Here is a 21,045-nt window from a genome sequence, read left to right on the forward strand (position 1 = left end):
CTCCTCACTCTCACTATCCAGTAGAGGACAGGAGAGTCCTGGCAGGTAGTGAAGTTAGCAGGGCTGAGTCTAAATCAGCTGACTGATACACATTCACACACACAGAAAACACACACACACAAGTGCACACGCATGCCTCCACACACACAGAGAGAGAACACAGGGTCCTCTACTACACAACATGGCGGCCCCCTCCCTAGCCATGCATAATGCATGGGAACATGTAAATACGTTATTCCACGTTGCATGCATTAATGATCACGGGGAGACTCGCTAGCACTCTCAATTAATAAAAGATGTAGCGCAGATAAAGGCCGACATCCTGCCTCTCCCCCTCTTGATCCGCCGAGACGCGGTTCATGGCGATTCTTAACCTTATTATATTTATGCTGCTTGGGGGGGGGGAGGGTTGAATAATGAATAATGAATAGGGGGTATGTTATCAGAGACTGAAGAAGAGCAGTCTTGTTTCTCAGCTGATATAGGGAGCACACACACCCGGCTATGCCCCCCACCACCACCACAGAAACTCAAACACATAAACATCCCTTCTAGTCCATTGGGAGCTGTGAAATGAGTGGTTCACCCCGGTTCATTCCAATACTAGGGTGCATAAAACATAAAACATGAAACTACAAACACACACACACACATATGTACCCTCTCCACCTCCAGTCCCCTTACCCAGACACATGAGGAGAGCGATACGGAGAGACAGAGAGAGAGAAAGACACACAAAGAGAAAGAGAGAGAGAGAGCAAGAGAGAGATTGAAAGAGAGAAAGGAAGAGAGAAAGAGAGAGAGAGAGAAAGAAAGAAAGAAAGAAAGAGGGAGATAGATAGAGAGAGAGAACGGGGAGAGGGAAAGAAGGAGAGAGAGAGAGAGAGAAAGAAAGAAAGAGGGAGATAGATAGAGAGAGAGAACGGGGAGAGGGAAAGAAGGAGAGAGAGAGAGAGAGGGAGAGGGAGAGAGACAGAAGGCCTGGTGGAGAAGTGACAGCTCCTGCTTGTCTTGTCAAGTTCTTGTTCCACAGAGAGTGAGGTGTCCAGGCGGCCTGTCAATCTGACAGCCGGGAGAGAAGCTCTGAAGATGACAGCTCATCTCGTCTGCTCCATTCATTCTTTCCCTCTATTTCTTCCTCTTGCTCCCGCCCTCTCCTTCCCTTTCCTCTCTCTGTCCCTCTCTCTCCCCTCACTCCCTCTCTCTCTTTTTCTCCCCGCTCGATCTGTCTTTCTCGCTCTCTCCCTCTCTCTGTCTTTCCGCTCGCTCTTTCCCTCGCTCACACGTGCCGCAAACTACGAAGTGACCTTTCGCAGCCTCAGCAGCTGCCATTCTTTCTCCGCTCACCATCAAAATGAAAGAGAGAGAGAAAGAAGGAAAGAAAAACAGGCCGTCCCCTGCGGGTGACTGCGATGGTTCCAGCTGAGCGTAATCACTGTTTATTAGGCTGGCCTGGCCCTGTCATGTGGAAGGGGCCACAGCCACATATGAAAGTGATTAGACAATTAGGGCCATTATGGTATTACACTGCCCAATGTCATGGAGATCACACATTACACTGTGCTGTGGAGGGAGAGAGGGAGGGAGGGAGAGAGAGAGGAGGAATGAGCATTTCAACGGCTTTAAGCCAGCAGAACATGGGCTTAATGATGTCAACCAGACCCTTGTGCACTGTTGCCCTATTTAGAACCCCCCCGGTTCACATTAACACAAAGGGGTATTGGGGAATAGCTAAGGATAGCAGAGAACACTAATTAACATTAGACCAAGTACTCATTTTTAAAACTAACTAAACACCAACTCAGATTCCTTATTTTCATATGTTTGAATTAAATGAACAGCAGGCAGAGATTTGTATCCACATGATCAGCAGTGGGTCCATTATCCCAGCTAAATAATCCAGGCCATATGCACTGTGATCTGAGGCTGCAAAACAATCCCATAAAAAGAACTATCTCCATCAACAGATAATAGTGGACTCTACACCTTAAGACTCTGCTTTCTACTGTCATCCTGACCCAATAATAAGGGAAGAAACAGCACACTAAGTAACCATAGAAACAACAGGACAGACACCAGAACGTCTGTATGAGTAAAGGTGCCAAGTGACGGTACACTCTGAAGACTACAAACAAAACCCAACAAAACTAACTAAAACAACAAACGAATGAATCCTAGAGACAAACTGCTTGTCACTCTCTCAGGCTGACAGTGCCACAGGGATTATGGGATGTTTCAATGACATCAACAACAACATGTAAGAGGAGAGGGCAGGGAGGGAAGGAAAAGGGGGGAGGAGAGGAGAGGAGAGGTAGTAGCATCAGGAGGGAGCGTTCACAGACGTACGACGGTCCGTTTCCTCCGCCGTTCCACAGAGAGAGAGGGAAGAAGAAAAAGAAAAGGGAATCTGTTTCCTGTCATCTCCCATCTTGTCAGTCTCTGTTCAGACATCTTGCATCTCCTCCACCAGCTGTTTAATGGCCAAGCTGACAGATGGCTCCCGTGCTTTGATATATTGCACAATCTCCTCTATCTGACTCTTTCTCTCTTGCTCTCTCTTCACTCTCTCCATCCACCTCTTCTCTCTCTCTCTCTCTCTCTCTCTCTCTCTCTCCCCTCTCTCTGTCTATTCACTCACTCCATCCACCTCTTCTCTCTCTCTCTCTCTCTCTCTCTCTCTCTCCCTCTCTCTGTCTATTCACTCACTCCATCCACCTCTTCTCTCTCTCTCTCTCTCTCTCTCTCTCTCCCTCTCTCTGTCTATTCACTCACTCCATCCACCTCTTCTCTCTCTCTCTCTCTCTCTCTCTCTCTCTCTCTCTCTCTCTCTCTCCCTCTCTCTGTCTATTCACTCACTCCATCCAACTCTTCTCTCTCTCTCTCTCTCCTTCTCTTTTACTTTGGGAAAGGTTTAGGGGTTATTTCTGACTTTGTTGCAGTCTATGGACATGATTAAGTTGGCATGATGCATGAAAAGCAACTTGATGCAATCTTAAGCAAGAATGTCATTCTTCTTAGGACCTTCTTGAAGGAAAGCAGTTATGTATGGATATATCTGTGTGTGTGACTGATTCAGGGCGGCAGAGAAAAGCATAGGATAGTTCTTCCGGACAATGCTAGCATAGCCAGCTATTGCCAGACACTTACACAAGTTTTCATTCAGACAAAAAGTGATTGTGAGCCCTCCCTCCCCTAGCAGTCTGTGAGCATGTGATCTATCCTCACACTGATCTGCAGCATTCTGATTGCCTGCCAGGGTGTGCGATGTGACCCTGTGTGTGTGTGTGTGTGTGTGTGTGTGTGTGTGTGTGTGTGTGTGTGTGTGTGTGTGTGTGTGTGTGTGTGTGTGTGTGTGTGTGTGTGTGTGTGTGTGTGTGTGTGTGTGTGTGTGTGTGTGTGTGTGTATGTCCGCGCATGCTTGCTTACCAACGTGTGTTTTCTGAGACTACAGAGGGCTCATTGAGCCTGGGTACAAGGGTCTGCCCATGCAGGGTCAGAAGGCAGCTAAACTATGGGAACCATCCCAGTGCCGAGTCAGGGAGAAACCGGAGCTGAGCTTAGCCCAGGACCCAGCAGCAGACAGCCAGCGGACCAGCCATTCCAATGGGAATTTCACTGTAATGATCTTCAAAACCGGGACCTTTTGAAAAGACGGAACGGAGTACTCCCTCTCTACCTGGCATACACCTTCACTACAGCGGGCACAACCATTTAAAACATTTTATATCAGGTTTAAGGGTGAAAGCATTGGTCCAAAAAGGGCTGAATAAAGCAATTGTTCTATGATTTGAAACAGTCACATAAGGACAGCACACATGATATTATATAGATATAGACTATAAACGTGCAGATTAGTGGTCATGAAAGGAGAGATGTAGCAGGCCGTTAGAGGGACTGGCCATTCCTGGTTGGCTGGGCTGGGTGTCAATCACCCTGCCATTCTCTCTAAGCCCTTGTTTCTGTTGGCTGCACTGAGGATCCAGCCACTCTCAGCTCTGTCATTACTCAGTAATCCACATTCAGCCCATCCACTCTCCACTAGAAACAGAGAGAGAGAGAGACTAGAGAGTGTCAGTCAGTGTCCTGTTACAGCACAGCCGTTCTGTTGTAATGTTGTTTCTGTTGCAATGTATCATTCCTTCCGTAGCCGTGGGAGCAGTGTTGTAGCTTGGTTCTGTGATCTGATCTATAGGCTTTATAAACTATTCATCAAAGTAGCTTATTCTGCATTGATGACCAAATATAATCTCAGCGACTGTTCAAACAGTAAACCAACCAGAAAGGTATTTTGTTTAGAAGTAATAACTAGCGATTCCAAGCTATTGTGAAATGGCAGAACCTGCTGTAGCCAACTAGCTAGTCATGTGCTTTGTTCTCTGGGACCAAAACATGATGACGTTCTATTTTTAGCTGATATCGGAATGAATACACAAGCAGCATATCAAACTAGGATAATGTTTTAGGTTACACCGGCAAGTATAGGAATATTTGCCATGGCAAATTTCTTCTATTATAAATCTAATTATTTCACGTGGGAAGCTAAAAAATCTAGCTTGCTTGCTATGTTTTTAGCCAGGCAAAAGCCAGCTAGCCAGGCTGCCAGCTAGCTACTACTAGCAAGGGAAGGTGACTCTTCCTTGCTTTCACAAAATGAAATAAAAAAAATAAAAAAAAACGCTATCGCCCAGTTGTGAATAGGAGTAGGACCGGTGAGGATATCATGTTAACAAAAAGTGTCTGCTGCTCCAAAAATCCCATTCCACCTACACACCCACATAGATCAACGGAGTGAAGCTTATAGTAACCTTTTCAGGCAGACAGGCCCACCAGCATTACCAGAGGACACCAGCATTACCAAACATGGTCTGACTTAACCTCCTAGTGTGGTTCAGTACTCACTTAGGGAGACAGTCGTTGTCATTTGCACTGAAGGCTGTTGCTAACTATGAACTTGAAGTTGAGACAAGTTTGTCATATTATGAAAGAAATCAATGCCCAGAGACACTTCATTCCTGTAATGTCTGCTGTGATTAAGAGCTATACAGTATGAATTTGATAGCAGATATTGTCCAATACTGACAACGCTTATCAGCCACAATAAGGTAGAATAACATAGAATAACAATTCTCTGACGATGGAGCTTGGGTGAACATTAAAGACTACTGAAGGGATCTACTGTAAGTTATCATCCTAAACCTATTTTTATCACTTCATTAGAAAAATGAATAAAAAACTAAATCCTTAAATCCAGTTCGCTCAACTGTAAAAAATCTGCATCGTTTCTAGTAAATGCTGTTTCCTCCCTGAGCTTATGTTATCAGTAGTGTGGTAAGGTCTATTGTTTGACATGTTTACAGGCAATGTGCAATGCTTCCTCACTGTGTGCTGCACAGTACAGCCTTTGAAACATCTGCACCACTCTGGGTTAACAGTAATCCCCTTGGCTAGCTGCATGGCAATTCCGTAGTAACAGAAATACGCTGATACTCAGATTTTTCACTTTACAATGTATGCCAAACAAAAACCATTGATTTCAACGTTTAGCAAACCATACAACTCTATGCACAATGACTACTTTGAACTATTTACACAGTAAATAGAACATTTAAACATTTACTGGAAAAACTGTGCAGATACAAAGTTTGGTAACATAATTATGGTAAAATCTACCTCAATTTAGTTCTGTTACCAAACTTTGCATCTGCACAGTTCTTCTTGTAAATGTGTTTTTGTAAAATGTTCAGTGGAAATTGTTAAAAGTAGTCCTTGTGCATAGAGTTCTATGGTGGGTTAAACTTTTAAATCAATGTTTTTTGTTTGGTATACATGTTAAAGTGAAAAATCTGAGTCCCAGCGTAATTCCGTTACCATGGAATTGCCCTGCAGTCAGAAACATGGTCCTAGAATTTCAATGTGTATAAACTAAGTACGCGGCTTTTCTTAAAAGCTGTGTGAATTACCACAGGAAAGGGGTCAGAAGTTCTGTAAGCCTCTTACCACTTCTTCTGCTTTTAAGCATAAATCAGTTAAACTTGGCAAAACGGCTCCAATAAACTCTCATTAAACTCTGCCGAGCGTGGACTGGCTGGGATAAACGTTTCATTATCTGAGGAGAAGACAATGTGTATGTAGAGGGGTTGTACATGTTGACTAATGAGTTGTACAGCAGAGAATGGCCCTTCACAATACCAGTTGTAATGGAGGGGTTGCATTCCTGAAGAGTATAGCTAAATTCTGAATGCTACATGAAATAAAATACAATTGTATTGGTCGCATCCACATACTTTGCAGATGTTATAGTGAAAGATGGTGTAGCGAAATGCTTATGTTCCTAGCTCCAACGGTGCAGTAATACAAAACAGTACACGTAAATCCCCCCAAAATGTAAGAAAGGAATTAAGAAATATACTGCTCAAAAAAATAAAGGGAACACTTAAACAACACAATGTAACTCCAAGTCAATCACACTTCTGTGAAATCAAACTGTCCACTTAGGAAGCAACACTGATTGACAATAAATTTCACATGCTGTTGTGCAAATGGAATAGACAACAGGTGGAAATTATAGGCAATTAGCAAGACACCCCCAATAAAGGAGTGGTTCTGCAGGTGGACCATAGACCACTTCTCAGTTCCTATGCTTCCTGGCTGATGTTTTGGTTACTTTTGAATGCTGGCGGTGCTTTCACTCTAGTGGTAGCATGAGACGGAGTCTACAACCCACACAAGTGGCTCAGGTAGTGCAGCTCATCCAGGATGCCACATCAATGCGAGCTGTGGCAAGAAGGTTTGCTGTGTCTGTCAGCGTAGTGTCCAGAGCATGGAGGTGCTCCCAGGAGACAGGCCAGTACATCAGGAGACGTGGAGGAGGCCGTAGGAGGGCAACAACCCAGCAGCAGGACCGCTACCTCCGCCTTTGTGCAAGGAGGAGGACTGCCAGAGCCCTGCAAAATGACCTCCAGCAGGCCACAAATGTACATGTGTCTGCTCAAACGGTCAGAAACAGACTCCATGAGGGTGGTATGAGGGCCCGACGTCCACAGGTGGGGGTTGTGCTTACAGCCCAACACCGTGCAGGACGTTTGGCATTTGCCAGAGAACACCAAGATTGGCAAATTCGCCACAGGCGCCCTGTGCTCTTCACAGATGAAAGCAGGTTCACACTGAGCACATGTGACAGACGTGACAGTCTGGAGACGCCGTGGAGAACGTTCTGCTGCCTGCAACATCCTCCAGCATGACCGGTTTGGCGGTGGGTCATTCATGGTGTGGGGTGGCATTTCTTTGGGGGGCCGCACAGCCCTCCATGTGCTCACCAGAGGTAGCCTGACTGCCATTAGGTACCGAGATGAGATCCTCAGACCCCTTGTGAGACCATATGCTGGTGTGGTTGGCCCTGGGTTCCTCCTAATGCAAGACAATGCTAGACCTCATGTGGCTGGAGTGTGTCAGCAGTTCCTGCAAGAGGAAGGCATTGATGCTATGGACTGGCCCGCCCGTTCCCCAGACCTGAATCCAGTTGAGCACATCTGGGACATCATGTCTCGCTCCATCCACAAACGCCACATTGCACCACAGACTGTCCAGGAGTTGGCGGATGCTTTAGTCCAGGTCTGGGAGGAGATCCCTCAGGAGACCATCCGCCACCTCATCAGGAGCATGCCCAGGCGTTGTAGGGAAGTCATACAGGCACGTGGAGGCCACACACACTACTGAGCCTCATTTTGACTTGTTTTAAGGACATTACATCAAATTTGAATCAGCCTGTAGTGTGGCTTTCCACTTTAATTTTGAGTGTGACTCCAAATCCAGACCTCCATGGGTTGATAAATTGGATTTCCATTGATTATTTTTGTGTGATTTTGTTGTCAGCACATTCAACTATGTAAAGAAAAAAGTATTTAATAAGATTATTTCATTCATTCAGATCTAGGATGTGTTATTTTAGTGTTCCCTTTATTTTTTTGAGCAGTGTATATAAATATTAGAAAGACCAATGTCAAAGTCCGGAACATAAATATATATGTATATGATGGTGTGTATAGACATTATGGACACTATGTGAATAGAAAAGGTGTGTATTGCAGTAGTTACAGTGCTTTCAGAAAGTGACTTATTCCACATTTTGTTGTGTTACAGCATAAATTCTAAATGGATTAAAAAAAAAACATTCTCAACCATCTACACACAATAGCCAATAATGACAAAGTGAAAACATGTTTTTAGAAATGTTTGCACATTTATTGAAAAATAAATACATAAATATCTCATTTACTTAAGCATTCAAACCCTTGAGTCAATACATTTTAGAACCACATTTGGCAGCAATTACAGCTGTGAGTATTTTTGAGCAAGCCTCTAAGAACTTTGCACATCTGGATTGTACAATATTTGCAAATTATTATTTAAATCATTCTTCAAATTCTCTGTCAAATTGGTTGTTGATCATTGCTAGACAACCATTTTCAGCTCTTGCCATAGATTTTCATGCAGATTTAAGTCAAAACTGTAACTCAACCACTCAGGAACATTAGCTGTCTTCCTGGTAAGCAACTCGAGTGTATATTTGGCCTTGTGTTTTAGGTTTTTGTCCTACATCTCCCAGTGTCTGTTGGAAAGCAGACTGAACCAGGTTTTCCTCTAAGATTTTGCCTGTGCTTAGCTCTATTCCGTTGCTTTTTATCCTAAAAAAATCCCTAGTCCTTGCCGATGACAAGGTGCAGCCACCCCCATGCTTGACAATATGAAGAGTGGTATCAGTGACGTGTTGTGCTGGATTTGCCCCAAACATAACGCTTCATTAACGCTTCATATTTTTTATTCTGTACAGGCTTCCTTCTTTTCACTCTGTCATTTATGTTAGTATTGTGGAGTAACTATAACGTTGTTGATCCATCTGCAATTTTTTCCTATCACAGCTATCTGAAACTGTTTTAAAGTCACCATTGGCCTCATGGTGACATCCCTGAGCGGTTTCCTTCCTCTCCGGCAACTGAGTTAGGAAGGATGCCTGTATCTTTGTAGTGACTGAGTGTATTGATACTGCATCCAAAATTTAATTAATAACTTCACCATGCTTAAAGGGATATTCAATGTCAACTTTTTTTTCTTCTTTTTTTACCTATCTACCAATAGGTGCCCTTCTTTACGAAGCATTGAAAAACCTCCCTGGTCTTTATGGTTGAATCTATGTTGGAAATCACTGCTCGACTGAGATAATTGTATGTGTGGGGTAGATAATTGTATGTGTAGGATAAAGAGATGAGGTAGTTATTCAAAAATCATGTTAAACACTATTATTGCAAACAGAGTGAGTCCATGCAACTTAATATGTGACTTGTTAATCAAATTTGTACTCCTGAACATATTTAGGATTGCCATAAGAAAGAGTTGAATAATTATTGACTCAAGACATTTCAGATTATCATTTTTAATTCATTTGTAAAAATGTCTAAAAACAGAATTCCACTTTGACATTAAAGGAATTGTGTGTAGGCCAGTGACACATTATTTTAATTGAATCAATTTTAAATTCAGGCTGTAACAAAACAAAATGTGTAAAAAGTCAAGGGGTGTGAATACTCTCTGAGCCATGACTATACAGTATACATAGGGGGCTCTGGGTGGTGCAGCGTTCAAAAGCACCTGGGGTTCAATCCCGGCTGTGTCACAACCGTCCATGAGCAGGAGCCCCAAAGGATGGTGCACAATTGGCCCAGCACCATCTGGTGTAGGGGAAGGTTTGGCCGGTGGGGCTTTCCTTGGCTCATCGTGCTCTAGCGACTACTTGTGACAGGGCCGGGCACCTGCAAGCTGTCGTCAGTTGAACTGTGTTTCCTCTGACACATTGGTCCGTCTGACATGATAAGAAGTAGATGGCCAGGCGGGTCATGTTTCGGAGGACGCATGACTCGAACTTTGCCTCTCCCGAGCCCATTGAGAAGTCGCAGAGATGAGGCAAGGGAGAAAATGTGGTAAAAAAAATATGTTTGTGGCCATATCACCCTGAACACGCCTGTTCAGACCTGGTCAGACCTGGTAAGCTCAAAATACAGTATATACAGTACATATAAAGTGGGTAAAACAGTATGTAAATATGATTATAGTGACCAATGTTCAATGACCATGCACATAGGGCAACAGGTGCAGGGTTGAGTACCGGGTGGTAGACGAATATAAACAGGGGTAAAGTTCAAGGCAGGGTACCGTGCAGAGGCCGGCTAGTGGTGACTATTTAACAGTCTGATGGCCTGGAGAAAGAAGCTGTTTTTCAGTCTCTCGGTCCCAACTTGATGCACCTGTACTGTCTCCACCCTCTAGATGGTAGCGGGGTGAACAGGCCGTGGTCTTCTTGGCCTTCCTGTGACACCGGGTGGTGTAGATGTCCTGGAGGACAAGCAGTGTGCCTCACGGTGATGTGTTGGGCTGACCACACCGCCCTCCGGAGAGCCCTGCGGTTGCGGACGGTGCAGTTGCCGTACCAGGCAGTGATGCAGCCAGACAGGATGCTCTCAATGGTGCATCTGTAGAAGTTCACAAGGGTTTTAGGGGATAAGACAAATTTATTCAGCCTCCTGAGGTTGAAGAGGCGCTGTTGCGCTGTTGCGCCTTCTTCACCACACTCTCTGTGTGGATGGACCATTTCAGGTTGTCAATGATGTGCACGCCAAGGAACTTGAACTTTTCCCAATCTCCACTGTGGCCCCAGATAGGGGCATTCTCCCTCTGCTGTCTCCCGAAGTCCACGATCAGCTCCTTCTTTTTGTTGACATTGAGAGAGAGGTTATTTTCCTGGCACTACTCTGCCAGGGCCCTCACCTCCTCCCTGTAGGCTGTCTTGTCGTTGTGTTGTCTGCCAACTTGATGACTGAGTTGGAGACGTGCATGGCCAAGCAGTCATGGGTGAACAGGGAGTACAGAAGGGGGCTGAGCACGCACCCTTGTGGTGCCTCCGTGTTGAGGATCAGCATAGCAGAGGTGTTGTTGCCTACCTACACCACCTAGGGTCAGCCCGTCAGGAAGTCCAGGACCAAGTTGTACAGCGCGGGGTTCAGACCCAGGGCCCTGAGCTTAATGATGAGCTTGGAGGGCACTATGATGTTGAAGGCTGAGGAGGTACTGGAGTTAGATGATAGATCACAGACTTGGAAAAATAAAGAAGTCTGTCAATAATTCAAGATCTTCTCTTTCACTGCTTATACTTCCATGGTCAGTATAAACCTGAGAGCCAGTGAGCTAGTACCTACTATGTCTCTACATAATGTGGACAATGTTCACCCATAATTCCAACCCACACCCCACTTAGCGGTTGCTATTGTCATTATAGTCATTATGATGCTCTACCTCCCTGTATTCTCCAACCATCTAATACAGCCTGTCACACTGGCAGTAAATACAGAGGAGGATAAACAAGACACAATTCCTGTAATTATCCATATTAAAGTTGGAACCATCATATCGCAGGGTTTTCTCAAGTAGGTAAAAGCATTTTCCTTATCCATGAAACAACTCAGGGATGTGATTACACCTAGAGAGTGAGGGGGGAAGATGGGACGGAGGGATAAGAGGTGTATTAAAGATTAAATGAGAAAAATAAAGCAAGCTCCAAACAAGGAACATCATCCAACCAAGGGCAGCTATAATATCCTTTGGGGTAAATAAAGACAGCACTAACAAAAGCGATCGTTCCTAACTAGACATTATGCGATAACCTCTCTCATTATGTCTTTAATAGGGCTGTCAAACAATTAAAATAATTCATCAAATGAATGGCGTTAGTTCATTTTTTAAATTCCATTAGTTAAGTAGTACATTTTTTTATTTCAAATACGGCCCTAAAAAAGCTTTTTCCATTTAAAAAAACAGTGCATTGAGTTACAGGCATACTATGATTAGATTGTAAAGGACAGAAGCACAAAATCATGTTTTACTAGCAATTTTCATCATAAACCACACAGAAGTCACTGTAACATCCAGCTATTAATGCTCCCAATGTTTCAGTAGTCGTATGAATGTTCTTAAAGTTTAACACTTGAGCACAGCGCACACACACACGCACACACACACACACACACACACACACACACACACACACACACACACACACACACACACACACAGCTTTAAGTATTGTTAAAGCTTCAGGCATTCTAAAGAACAAAGAGCTTTTAAACTTGTCGAACAATGTTATGAAAACACTATAACCACCTGTACTGTTCAGATAACTTTACTCATACAGGCATTCACACTCTCCCTCCTTCCCACACCCTCTCTCTCTCACTGGGTGAGTGTGTTTTTGCATGGCCCGTTGCCCCGGGTGTGCAGAGTTTGCACATTTTAGGCCTTTCCATTGATCCTGAAGTTATCAGGTTGCTAGGCTAGCCCGCAACATGCGCATAAATCTGTGGCAGAAATAAAAACCATAGCTCTGGTAATATTGGGCATAACTGTTACATGATTTTGGCTGGAGGCATCCTGTCTTCAGCGATGTAAAGGGGTTTCATGTAAAGGCGCAAGCATTGACTGTAGCTGTGTTCCGTGTTGTGTTCTGCGCTTAAAAGGGTCCGTGCGGAAACATGTGTGCTTAAAAAATTCTGTGGAGACACAATAAAAATGTTAACAGATGAGAGAGAGGGAGAGACAGAGAGAGAGAGAGCGGGAGAGAGAGAGAAAGGGAGAGAGAGAGAGAGGCCTCCTCTCTCCATGCTCCTACTATTTACACATGGCCCTGTGTGTGTAACACTGAATTAGCCCAGTGTGAGTGAGTCCAAGGGGCTGATGCTCACTGCTCACCTTCTGGGCCCTGACTGGCAACAGCAGCTCAAAGACACACACAGAGAAAGAGAGGACAAAGAGCCCACACAGAGAATAGAGCTACAATAGTCTCCTTCCTTCCACTGCGCGGAATGTAACCCACCTCCCACCCCTCCTCCATCCTCCCTTTCTCCTCCGTCCACCCTCCTCCTCCTCTCTTCAGGACCTGAGCCCAGACACAGGGGTAGTAATTACCCACTCTCCAGTCTGAGTGACCCCTCAGCTCTACAGCCAGGAGCTAGCCCACCCCACCTCCCCCGGCTCCCCTCGTCTCACGGCCATCTCATTCACTCAGCCCCCCCTCAGCACTGCAGCCAACAGCTAACCCGTCTTCCGTCTCTCCGTCCCTGTCTCACTCACCCACCCACTCACGTCAGAGTCCGGGAAAGGAAAACAGGCAGTCAGTCAAACTACAGAGCTGCTGAACCTGCTTGTTTAAGGTCACTTCCTATTCACATACCGCTGAGAGGCCAGTTGTCAATCAAGCAGGCATTTGGAAAGCACAGCCAGCACAGCCAGCACAGCCAGCACATCCAGGAGCAGCAAAGGCAAAAGTATTTTCTTCAACAGTCAATGCATGCTGACACGCACGCACACACACACAGTACAGTTTATAGAGAGCAAAAACACAGGGTAAGGGGAAGACAAAAATATTGTACAGGCTGTCGAAATTGTCTAATATTTCAGATCTATATATTGAAACTCGATACGATAGTGAGCTAAATAAGACATTTCCACAATCCAGCGATCTGTCAAACCATGATTTCCTTTTTCCTACTCTTCATAAGATTTCTGATACATATCAGTACATAAGCCTGAGCATCTCGTCTCTTTCCGTCTCGGTTCATGGTATTTCACCCTCTTTCCTTAATCAACTGTGAAGTGAAAATGTTCACACTATATTTTTTCTGATTCTAATGGAAGGATGGCTGGTAGAGTGGAAATGAATGAATGAGTAGCTAGCTGCACTCTTATCCTTCCACTGTTCCACCCGGCTAGCGCGGCTCCATGCAGTCATCTGGTTGTCATGGTTCCCTTAACTCGTCTCCAGCGTGGCGCACACAAAGTCTGTGTAGCGTAGCCAAAGATCTTTTTATAACTAACTCAAGATAGACCAGAGCCTGTCAATGGGAGTAAATTAATCGTAGTGGGCAGAGCAAGCAAGGAGGTGGGCAGAGCCAAGCATGAGCTAGTGAGATCCTATTGGCGCATTCTAGCATATATTTGCATATTCCCATTAGGGAACGCCTACTCCGTGAAGTGTGCATGTGCAATAACTCATTTTACCCTCGACTCCTTCTAAACAATGCAATTTGTAAAAACTTTGGCAAAGGGTAAAGTCTACAAAACACAGTCCACTCTGTTAGCAACAGATTCTAGTTCTGGAAACAGAAAACTTTGTGGAGATCAAATATTTCATTGATGAGAAAATGTGCAAAATGTCGGCCAAAATCCATCTTCTCCTACTGCCAGCCACTGAACATCCTCTCATCACCATATTTGGTAGTGAGTGGAAACGCCAAACGGATGCTGCACACTTATACATCAGGTGAAATATCTGTTTCATTGTTCTATCTGTGGCGTAGCGCTAAGGGCTGTAATAATAATAATATATGCCATTTAGCAGACACTTTTATCCAAAGCAACTTACAGTCATGCTTGTGTAGCGGACATTAATTGGTTATGGTCACGTGACAAGGTAGCTCTACCTGCGAACTTCAAAACCTGTGTCTGCCCTCAGCCCAAAAGGGGATTTCTTCTTGGTCTAATGGTCTAAGATGTTGGTTGCTCCCGTGGGAGACCCAGGTTCATATCCTGTGTGTTACACACATATGGGTGGTCTCGGGAATCAAACCCAATACCCTGGCGTTGCAACCGCCACCAACTGAGCTACAGCTGCACTTTGAGATTGTTTTTCAATGAAAAGCGCATTATAATTCAATGCAGTATTATTATTATTACAGAGGACCATGATGAGAGGAGATGACTGCGATGGTGGTCACCAGGCCATTACTACACAGGCAGACATGACATCCTCCATGCAGGTCAGAGCAGACACAAAATGGCAGCTGTGTAGCAGGCAGAAACAGAGCCCTCAGGTGTCAACAGATGCTCCCGTGAGACCACATGGCACAGCTTCACTTTTCTTACCGCTATTTTGAGTCAGACAACAGCAGCACAGGCATACAACAGCGCATAGGCATCATGCTCTGTGTGTAAGTTAGTCTCTGTATAAAACTCTCTTCCTAACTCTTACACTCAAGTACTGGTTCTTCAAGCAGGATAAAAACATTACCGGTACATTAAAACATCCACTAAAAGGTCAGAGTACAAATGTGGACCTACACAAGCAGGACAATCCTAGTACTTAGTTTAGGTAAGGAGATGATGCTCCAGCCACGCAGACACCTCACACAACTCAGAGAACCTGACTGCCTGGTTTCCTTAGCAGTCTGTCCGTCTGCCTGACTCACTGACTGTCTGGCTGGCTATCTGTCTGCTTGTCTGGCCAGGCGGCAGGCTGCTTGACAAAGTGCTGGGCCCTGGCTCGGGTCTTGGTTTCTACAAGAGAACTCTATACACACACACAGCACCCTCTTTACACACGCAGTAACCCCATCCATAAGCAAAGCACACCTTCTGCCAGGTCCATCTCATTAGCCTGAGTGTGGACAGGGGATGGTACAGTATCACTCCTCAGCATTAATACTTCAACACCTTGCCCCCCCACAGGACAGGGTCGAGCCCTAGCCGTAGCTGGGAGAGATTGAAACTGAATGAAAGTGGGATCCATAGGAATAAATACATGTCAATCAATGTACAGCTATGTACACATGATGGTAAATATCTCAAGACAAAATTCCCATGGTCAAAATTATAGAAACCATATTCCTATTTAGCCCTACTTTCAAATGTATGGACATATGTTGAACTCCGCATTTAAAAATCCACACAGCCGTGAGAGAGACATGGAAAAAGGATAGAATATTCATGGTCTCAAAATACTGGTAAGACATGATGTTCAATAATGTATGAGCAACTTAAAAATATAACCGTCTCCTGGGTTGCCAAAGCAGAATTGTCAGCAACAACAAATCGATGCCAGAGTTTTGATAAGTGTGCCAGACATCCCATTAGAGACATAAGTTATGGCTAGATGCTGAAGGTCAGAAGCTAAGGCCATGTCCCAAATGGGACTATTTTCCCTATATAGTGCACAGCTTTTGGCCAGAAGCCAATAGCAAGTCAAAGCAGAAATCAACAGCTCATTGACTTACCTTTTCGTTGTATTTGAACTTGACATAGAACCAACTGGACTTGATCATCCTGCCTCCGTCTGCTGTCCCTGGCTGACTCAGTGTGCCGACGGTAAGGGAACAAGTCAAGTCTTTTCCTAAAGGAATCAAAAACAGTAACAGCAACCCGCCAAAAGGTCCCAAAGCTAGAAGACAGCCAAAACACCAGTTTCTTCTTTCTCCTGCGTCTGTTGTTCTTTATCCTCTCTGCTTGCTCCTGGTTCTCTCTCTCACTCCCTCTTTCTCTGTCCCTCTCTTCTACCCTCTATGCTTCCTCCCGTCTCTCTCAACCTTTCTCTCTCTGGCGTGGTGTGTGTGTGGTGTGTGTGTGTGTGGCGTAGCTGGCTTGGCAGTCTGACAGCAGTTCTCCTCAAATGGACTTTAGCTGTGTGTTCATCCCTATTGGCATATGACAGTAAGAAGGGTGTTCTGTCCTCTTGTTGTCCTCGTCCTCGGCTCTGACTACACACACTACTGTAGTAACCTCCTCTCTGCTCACTGCCCAACCCATTTTCTCTCGTTTGCCTCTCTCTCTCCTCCCGCTTTCCCCCGCTTTGTCTCTCTCTCTCGCTCTCTCTCTCTCTTTTATTCCTCCCCTTTCTTCAGCATATTTGTTCTCTCTCCTTGGCTCTCTCTGTTATGCCCTGTGTATAGAGCTCTTTCTCATTGAACCCCTTTTTTTTATATTGCTTTAGTTGCTGTTCTCTTCTTATAAAGGAAGCCCTTTGTGATTTCTCCATAGATCTCTAGTAGTGTATTTGACATTTGTTTCACCACTGGACTTTGATTCAACAGACTTGTTCTTAAAAAAAAGGTCTTGAAATTGCTCTACTATCCAGTATGCCATCTTCAAACACCGTTTAAACATTCACTCAGTTGGTTATGACATCCCAGTCCCCCTAGTCTTGTCTGTATGGTAGGAGGAAGAGTACAAGAAGTCTAAAAATGGCCACGTACACACAGCTCAGATTGGGCCAGCGGGCCACCCTGCCTGTGTTTACTTTCTGTCACTCTCCCTAGTAGCACATCAGGTTAGGATAACTCACACACAGCTTCTTGTGTATATAATTATGTCATCTGGGACAGCGGTGTGAAGTACTTGCCAGCTATAATAGGGTCCTTTATCCCAGGAGAATGATCCACATTTGGCAACACAACCTGAAACAGTAACAACTCTGTCGGAAGACAATCCATCCGTCACTACACAGAAATAGTGTATGAATCTACAAACAATATTAATGAGATGCACCATAATAACAAAAGCTTGAGTTTAGTTATTATCCAAGGAGAAGCTGAGAGGCAGTCTTTCGGGACAAGCTAGGATGCATTGCAGTGAAAGAGAGTACATAGTGCAATATTTGAAATAAATTGTAATGTTGTAAAGAAAAGGCTAACAATGTTTTATATACAATAAAGCAATAAGCACACTCAGACCCCAAAACTTGGGTTCACTTGGGACAATACCCTCTGCAGGCTCCATTTTTTTTTACATATTCTTCTTCAAGGGACACATTCTTTCACCAGACTGCAAAAACAAACAAACAAAACAGTTGAGCACCATACGGTATGGGTTCTGTTTCCAGGCCTACGCAGTAAACTCTTGTCAGGTGGGCTTAGGTCATCACTGGGGATGTTCTAAACACAGGGGGGTATACCCCCGGACCCTCGGGCTGTGTTGGCTCCTCCTTGTGTACAGGGAGTCCACAGTGCCTGAAATGCATAGTGACAGTCCTCGCTGCCTGCCTACCCGCTCCCTTCCCACAGACACATGCATACGCTTGGCTATGCGCCCCGCGGCCAGCACTGTGCTTGAATCACCAGAGAACAAAAAAACACATAGCAGCCATTCCATCCACAGACTGTGTGCCTTAGCAAGATAATAGGGCATGATGCACATTACACAGAGTACACAGCTCTAAGACAGGGCATTGAGAAAGAGAAAAAAGAGCATGGACCGTGCTTTTAGTCTGTGTTAGTCTGTATTAGTGTGTGTTAGTCTGTGTTAGTCTGTATTAGTGTGTGTTAGTCTGTACTAGTGTGTGTTAGTCTGTGTTAGTCTGTATTAGTCTGTGTTAGTGTGTGTTAGTCTGTTAGTCTGGTAGTGTGTGTTAGTCTGTGTTAGTCTGTTAGTGTATCAGTGTTAGTCTGTTAGTGTGTGTTCGTCTGTGTTAGTCTGTTAGTGTATCAGTGTTAGTCTGTTAGTGTGTGTTAGTCTGTGTTAGTCTGTGTTAGTCTGGTAGTGTGTGTTAGTCAAATCAAATCAAATCAAATGTATTTATATAGCCCTTCGTACATCAGCTGATATCTCAAAGTGCTGTACAGAAACCCAGCCTAAAACCCCAAACAGCAAGCAATGCATGTGAAAGAAGCACATGCATAGTCTGTGTTAGTCTGTTAGTGTATCAGTGTTAGTCTGTTAGTGTGTGTTAGTCTGTGTTAGTCTGTTAGTGTGTGTTAGTCTGTTAGTCTGTGTTAGTGTGTGTGAGGATAATGAGAATTTGCTGTAACGATCAAAAGGTTATCTACAGCCGCTTTTGGAATCTTAGCTTAGCAATTAAACACAGCATGCAAAAAGATCATATCATTAAAATTGAATTTAATAGAGTAGAATTATGCTAGGAAGAACAGAACATTGTTTATGCATGGCTCAATACACTGCACACTACAGTGCACTGCTGCCTGATAGGGTATGATATGAGCAAATGCTGCTGCTTGCTCCACTTTCTGAGAACAGTCTAAACCTTGTAGGATGATGTGATTCAATGCTATGAGTTTTCTTTCTCATCCGTTCCCTGTTAAATACCTTCATCCCACAGAGCCCAACAGAGGAGCCATGCAGACGAGCTGCTTAGAAGGCTGAGAGAGAAGGCCCCAGGCTGCCTGCCTGACTATACAGACGCTTCCCTGCAGGAGGCAAACAATCTCCTGGGTGGAGAGAGGGACGTGTGTTTGTGCATGTGTGCACGCATGTGTAGGCTTCCCCAGTCCCTACACCCTGAGCTGGCGCACTGAGCGTGCTAACAGGAGGATAGAGAGGGTGAGTGTCACAGCAGCCCTTCTCTCCTCTCCTTTCTCAGCTACACCAGGCCAGATGTTCCAGAGTCCTCCTCTACAAAGCCTGAGCCCTAGCTCCAATGTTCTGCTAAACCTGCTGCCTGCCGTGGAAGAAGATGAAGAAAAACCCCTCCTCCTCCAACCCAAAGTCCCTCACGCACAAACGTCCCCTTCACCTCCCTAAATGTTTTTAGTGGTTCCTTTAATCTTTTAAGCTCTCTGGGGGCTAATGGTGCGGTACTCTATTGAAAGTAACACAGCCCCTTACTTAATCAAGCTGGGGAGAAAAAAGGAGGGGAATGAGAGAAAGACGGAGGGGTGTTGGTAAGAAATAAGGGAATTCTTCAAAAGCACGGCACTACTACAAACATTTGCTACATTTGCGATTCTTTCTTCTCCTCCGCTCCAGGGTTTACCTGGCTTGTGGATGGTTCAGTGCGATACAGAGAGAGATTCAGTGATGAAGAGGGGAATCATCCTGAATCATTGTGAGAGTGCAGAGTGTAATGTGACATGAGCGAGGTCTTTAACGTAGCTGCACTCACCGGGAGGCAGTGGCCCGGTATGGCACGGCAGGGCATGGCACAGACAGGATGATGTTATGCTGTTTCCTCTCTTCTCCTTCCTTCCCCTCCCCAGGCTCTTACTTGTCCCGCTGAACAAAGGGCTCTTCATGCTACACACAGATATTAGTGCACTGCAGCCCCTCTGATGGTTAGATAACACAGGGGGAGACAGGGGACTGAGCCAGAGATAGGGCACGCTCAGGAAATCCAGTTATACCCCTCTCTTCTCTCCTAATACAGAGGATTAGGTTACAGGTCTGCTCTAGCAAAGACAACTTGCTGTAAGCACCGGCATTAAGCTTTACAAGGTTTCCTCTTTTGGGTAAAACCAGACTAGGGCTGGTGAGGTGGGCATTACTAATATGGAGGAACTACATTGGAACCATTGCTAAACAGGAAGGAAAAACAAAAAAGATATCGTTAGTAGATTTGATGAGCAGAATCAACAGTATCCGGTTGGGATGAAAATCACAGACTATAATCTTCTGTTTCCGGATCTTTATTATCACCATAGAAGCAATGCCCTCCTGTCTGTCATGAGGTCATGATGCCGCTAGCTGGACTGTGTCTGACCCTGAGTGCATGTCCCTGTGCTCCAGTCCGGGCTGCTCTGCACTGTTCTGCTGTGCCACCCTGGCTGTGTGATGATGGTGACCTGTCCTGACTCCTCTCAGAGAGGCAGCAGATCAGAGCGCCATGGCGTGAGGCTACCTGCCCTCCTGCCTCCCTCACAGAGAACAGTTAGTAACACCTCTGGTAATGGCACAGCCTCCCCTGCCTCCCCTGCCTCCCCATTTCCTCTCACACTGAGAGAGCAGATTTCGTGACTGGAAGAAAGTGTTACACAACCAAAAATCTCTGTAATTGTGCCAGTCTGTGTGTGTGTATGTACAGTACCAGTCAGTTGGGCACACCAAGTCATTCAAGGGTTTTTCTTTATTTGTACTATTTCTACATTGTAGAATAATAGTGAAGACATCGAAACTTTGAAATAACACATATGTAATCATGTAGTAACCAAAAAAGTGTTAAACAAATGAAAATATATTTTATATTTGAGATTCTTCAAAGTAGCCACCCTTTGCCTTGATGACAGCTTTGCACACTCTTGGCATTCTCTCAACCAGCTTTGCCTGGAATGCTTTTCCAACAGTCTTGAGGGAGTTCCCACGTATGTTGAGCACTTGTTGGCTGCTTTTCCTTCACTCTGCAGTCCCACTCATCCCAAACCATCTCAATTGGGTTGAGATCGGGTGATTGTGGAGACCAGGTCATCTGATGCAGCACTCCATCACTCTCCTTTGTCAAATAGCCCC

The 21,045-nt window shown here is 44.9% G+C and overlaps 1 protein-coding gene across 9 annotated transcripts in view; it reads right to left on the bottom strand.

The window, feature by feature from the left end:
* The window catches only part of LOC106603524 (autism susceptibility gene 2 protein), a 505,996-nt gene that overhangs the window by 311,311 nt on the left and 173,640 nt on the right, over positions 1 to 21,045 (bottom strand). Inside the window, exon 1 of one of the 9 annotated variants that reach the window (XM_014197339.2) lies at positions 16,092 to 16,572. The exons of the other annotated variants lie outside the window; for them this stretch is intronic. Within the exon in view, the coding sequence (XP_014052814.2) occupies positions 16,092 to 16,139 (48 nt within the window). The 5' untranslated portion in view covers positions 16,140 to 16,572. Of the gene's footprint in view, positions 1 to 16,091; positions 16,573 to 21,045 lie in introns of those variants that run through there. 9 annotated transcript variants of the gene reach the window in all.

Source organism: Salmo salar, chromosome ssa04, assembly GCF_905237065.1.
Source record: "Salmo salar chromosome ssa04, Ssal_v3.1, whole genome shotgun sequence".
Classification (NCBI taxonomy): domain Eukaryota; kingdom Metazoa; phylum Chordata; class Actinopteri; order Salmoniformes; family Salmonidae; genus Salmo; species Salmo salar.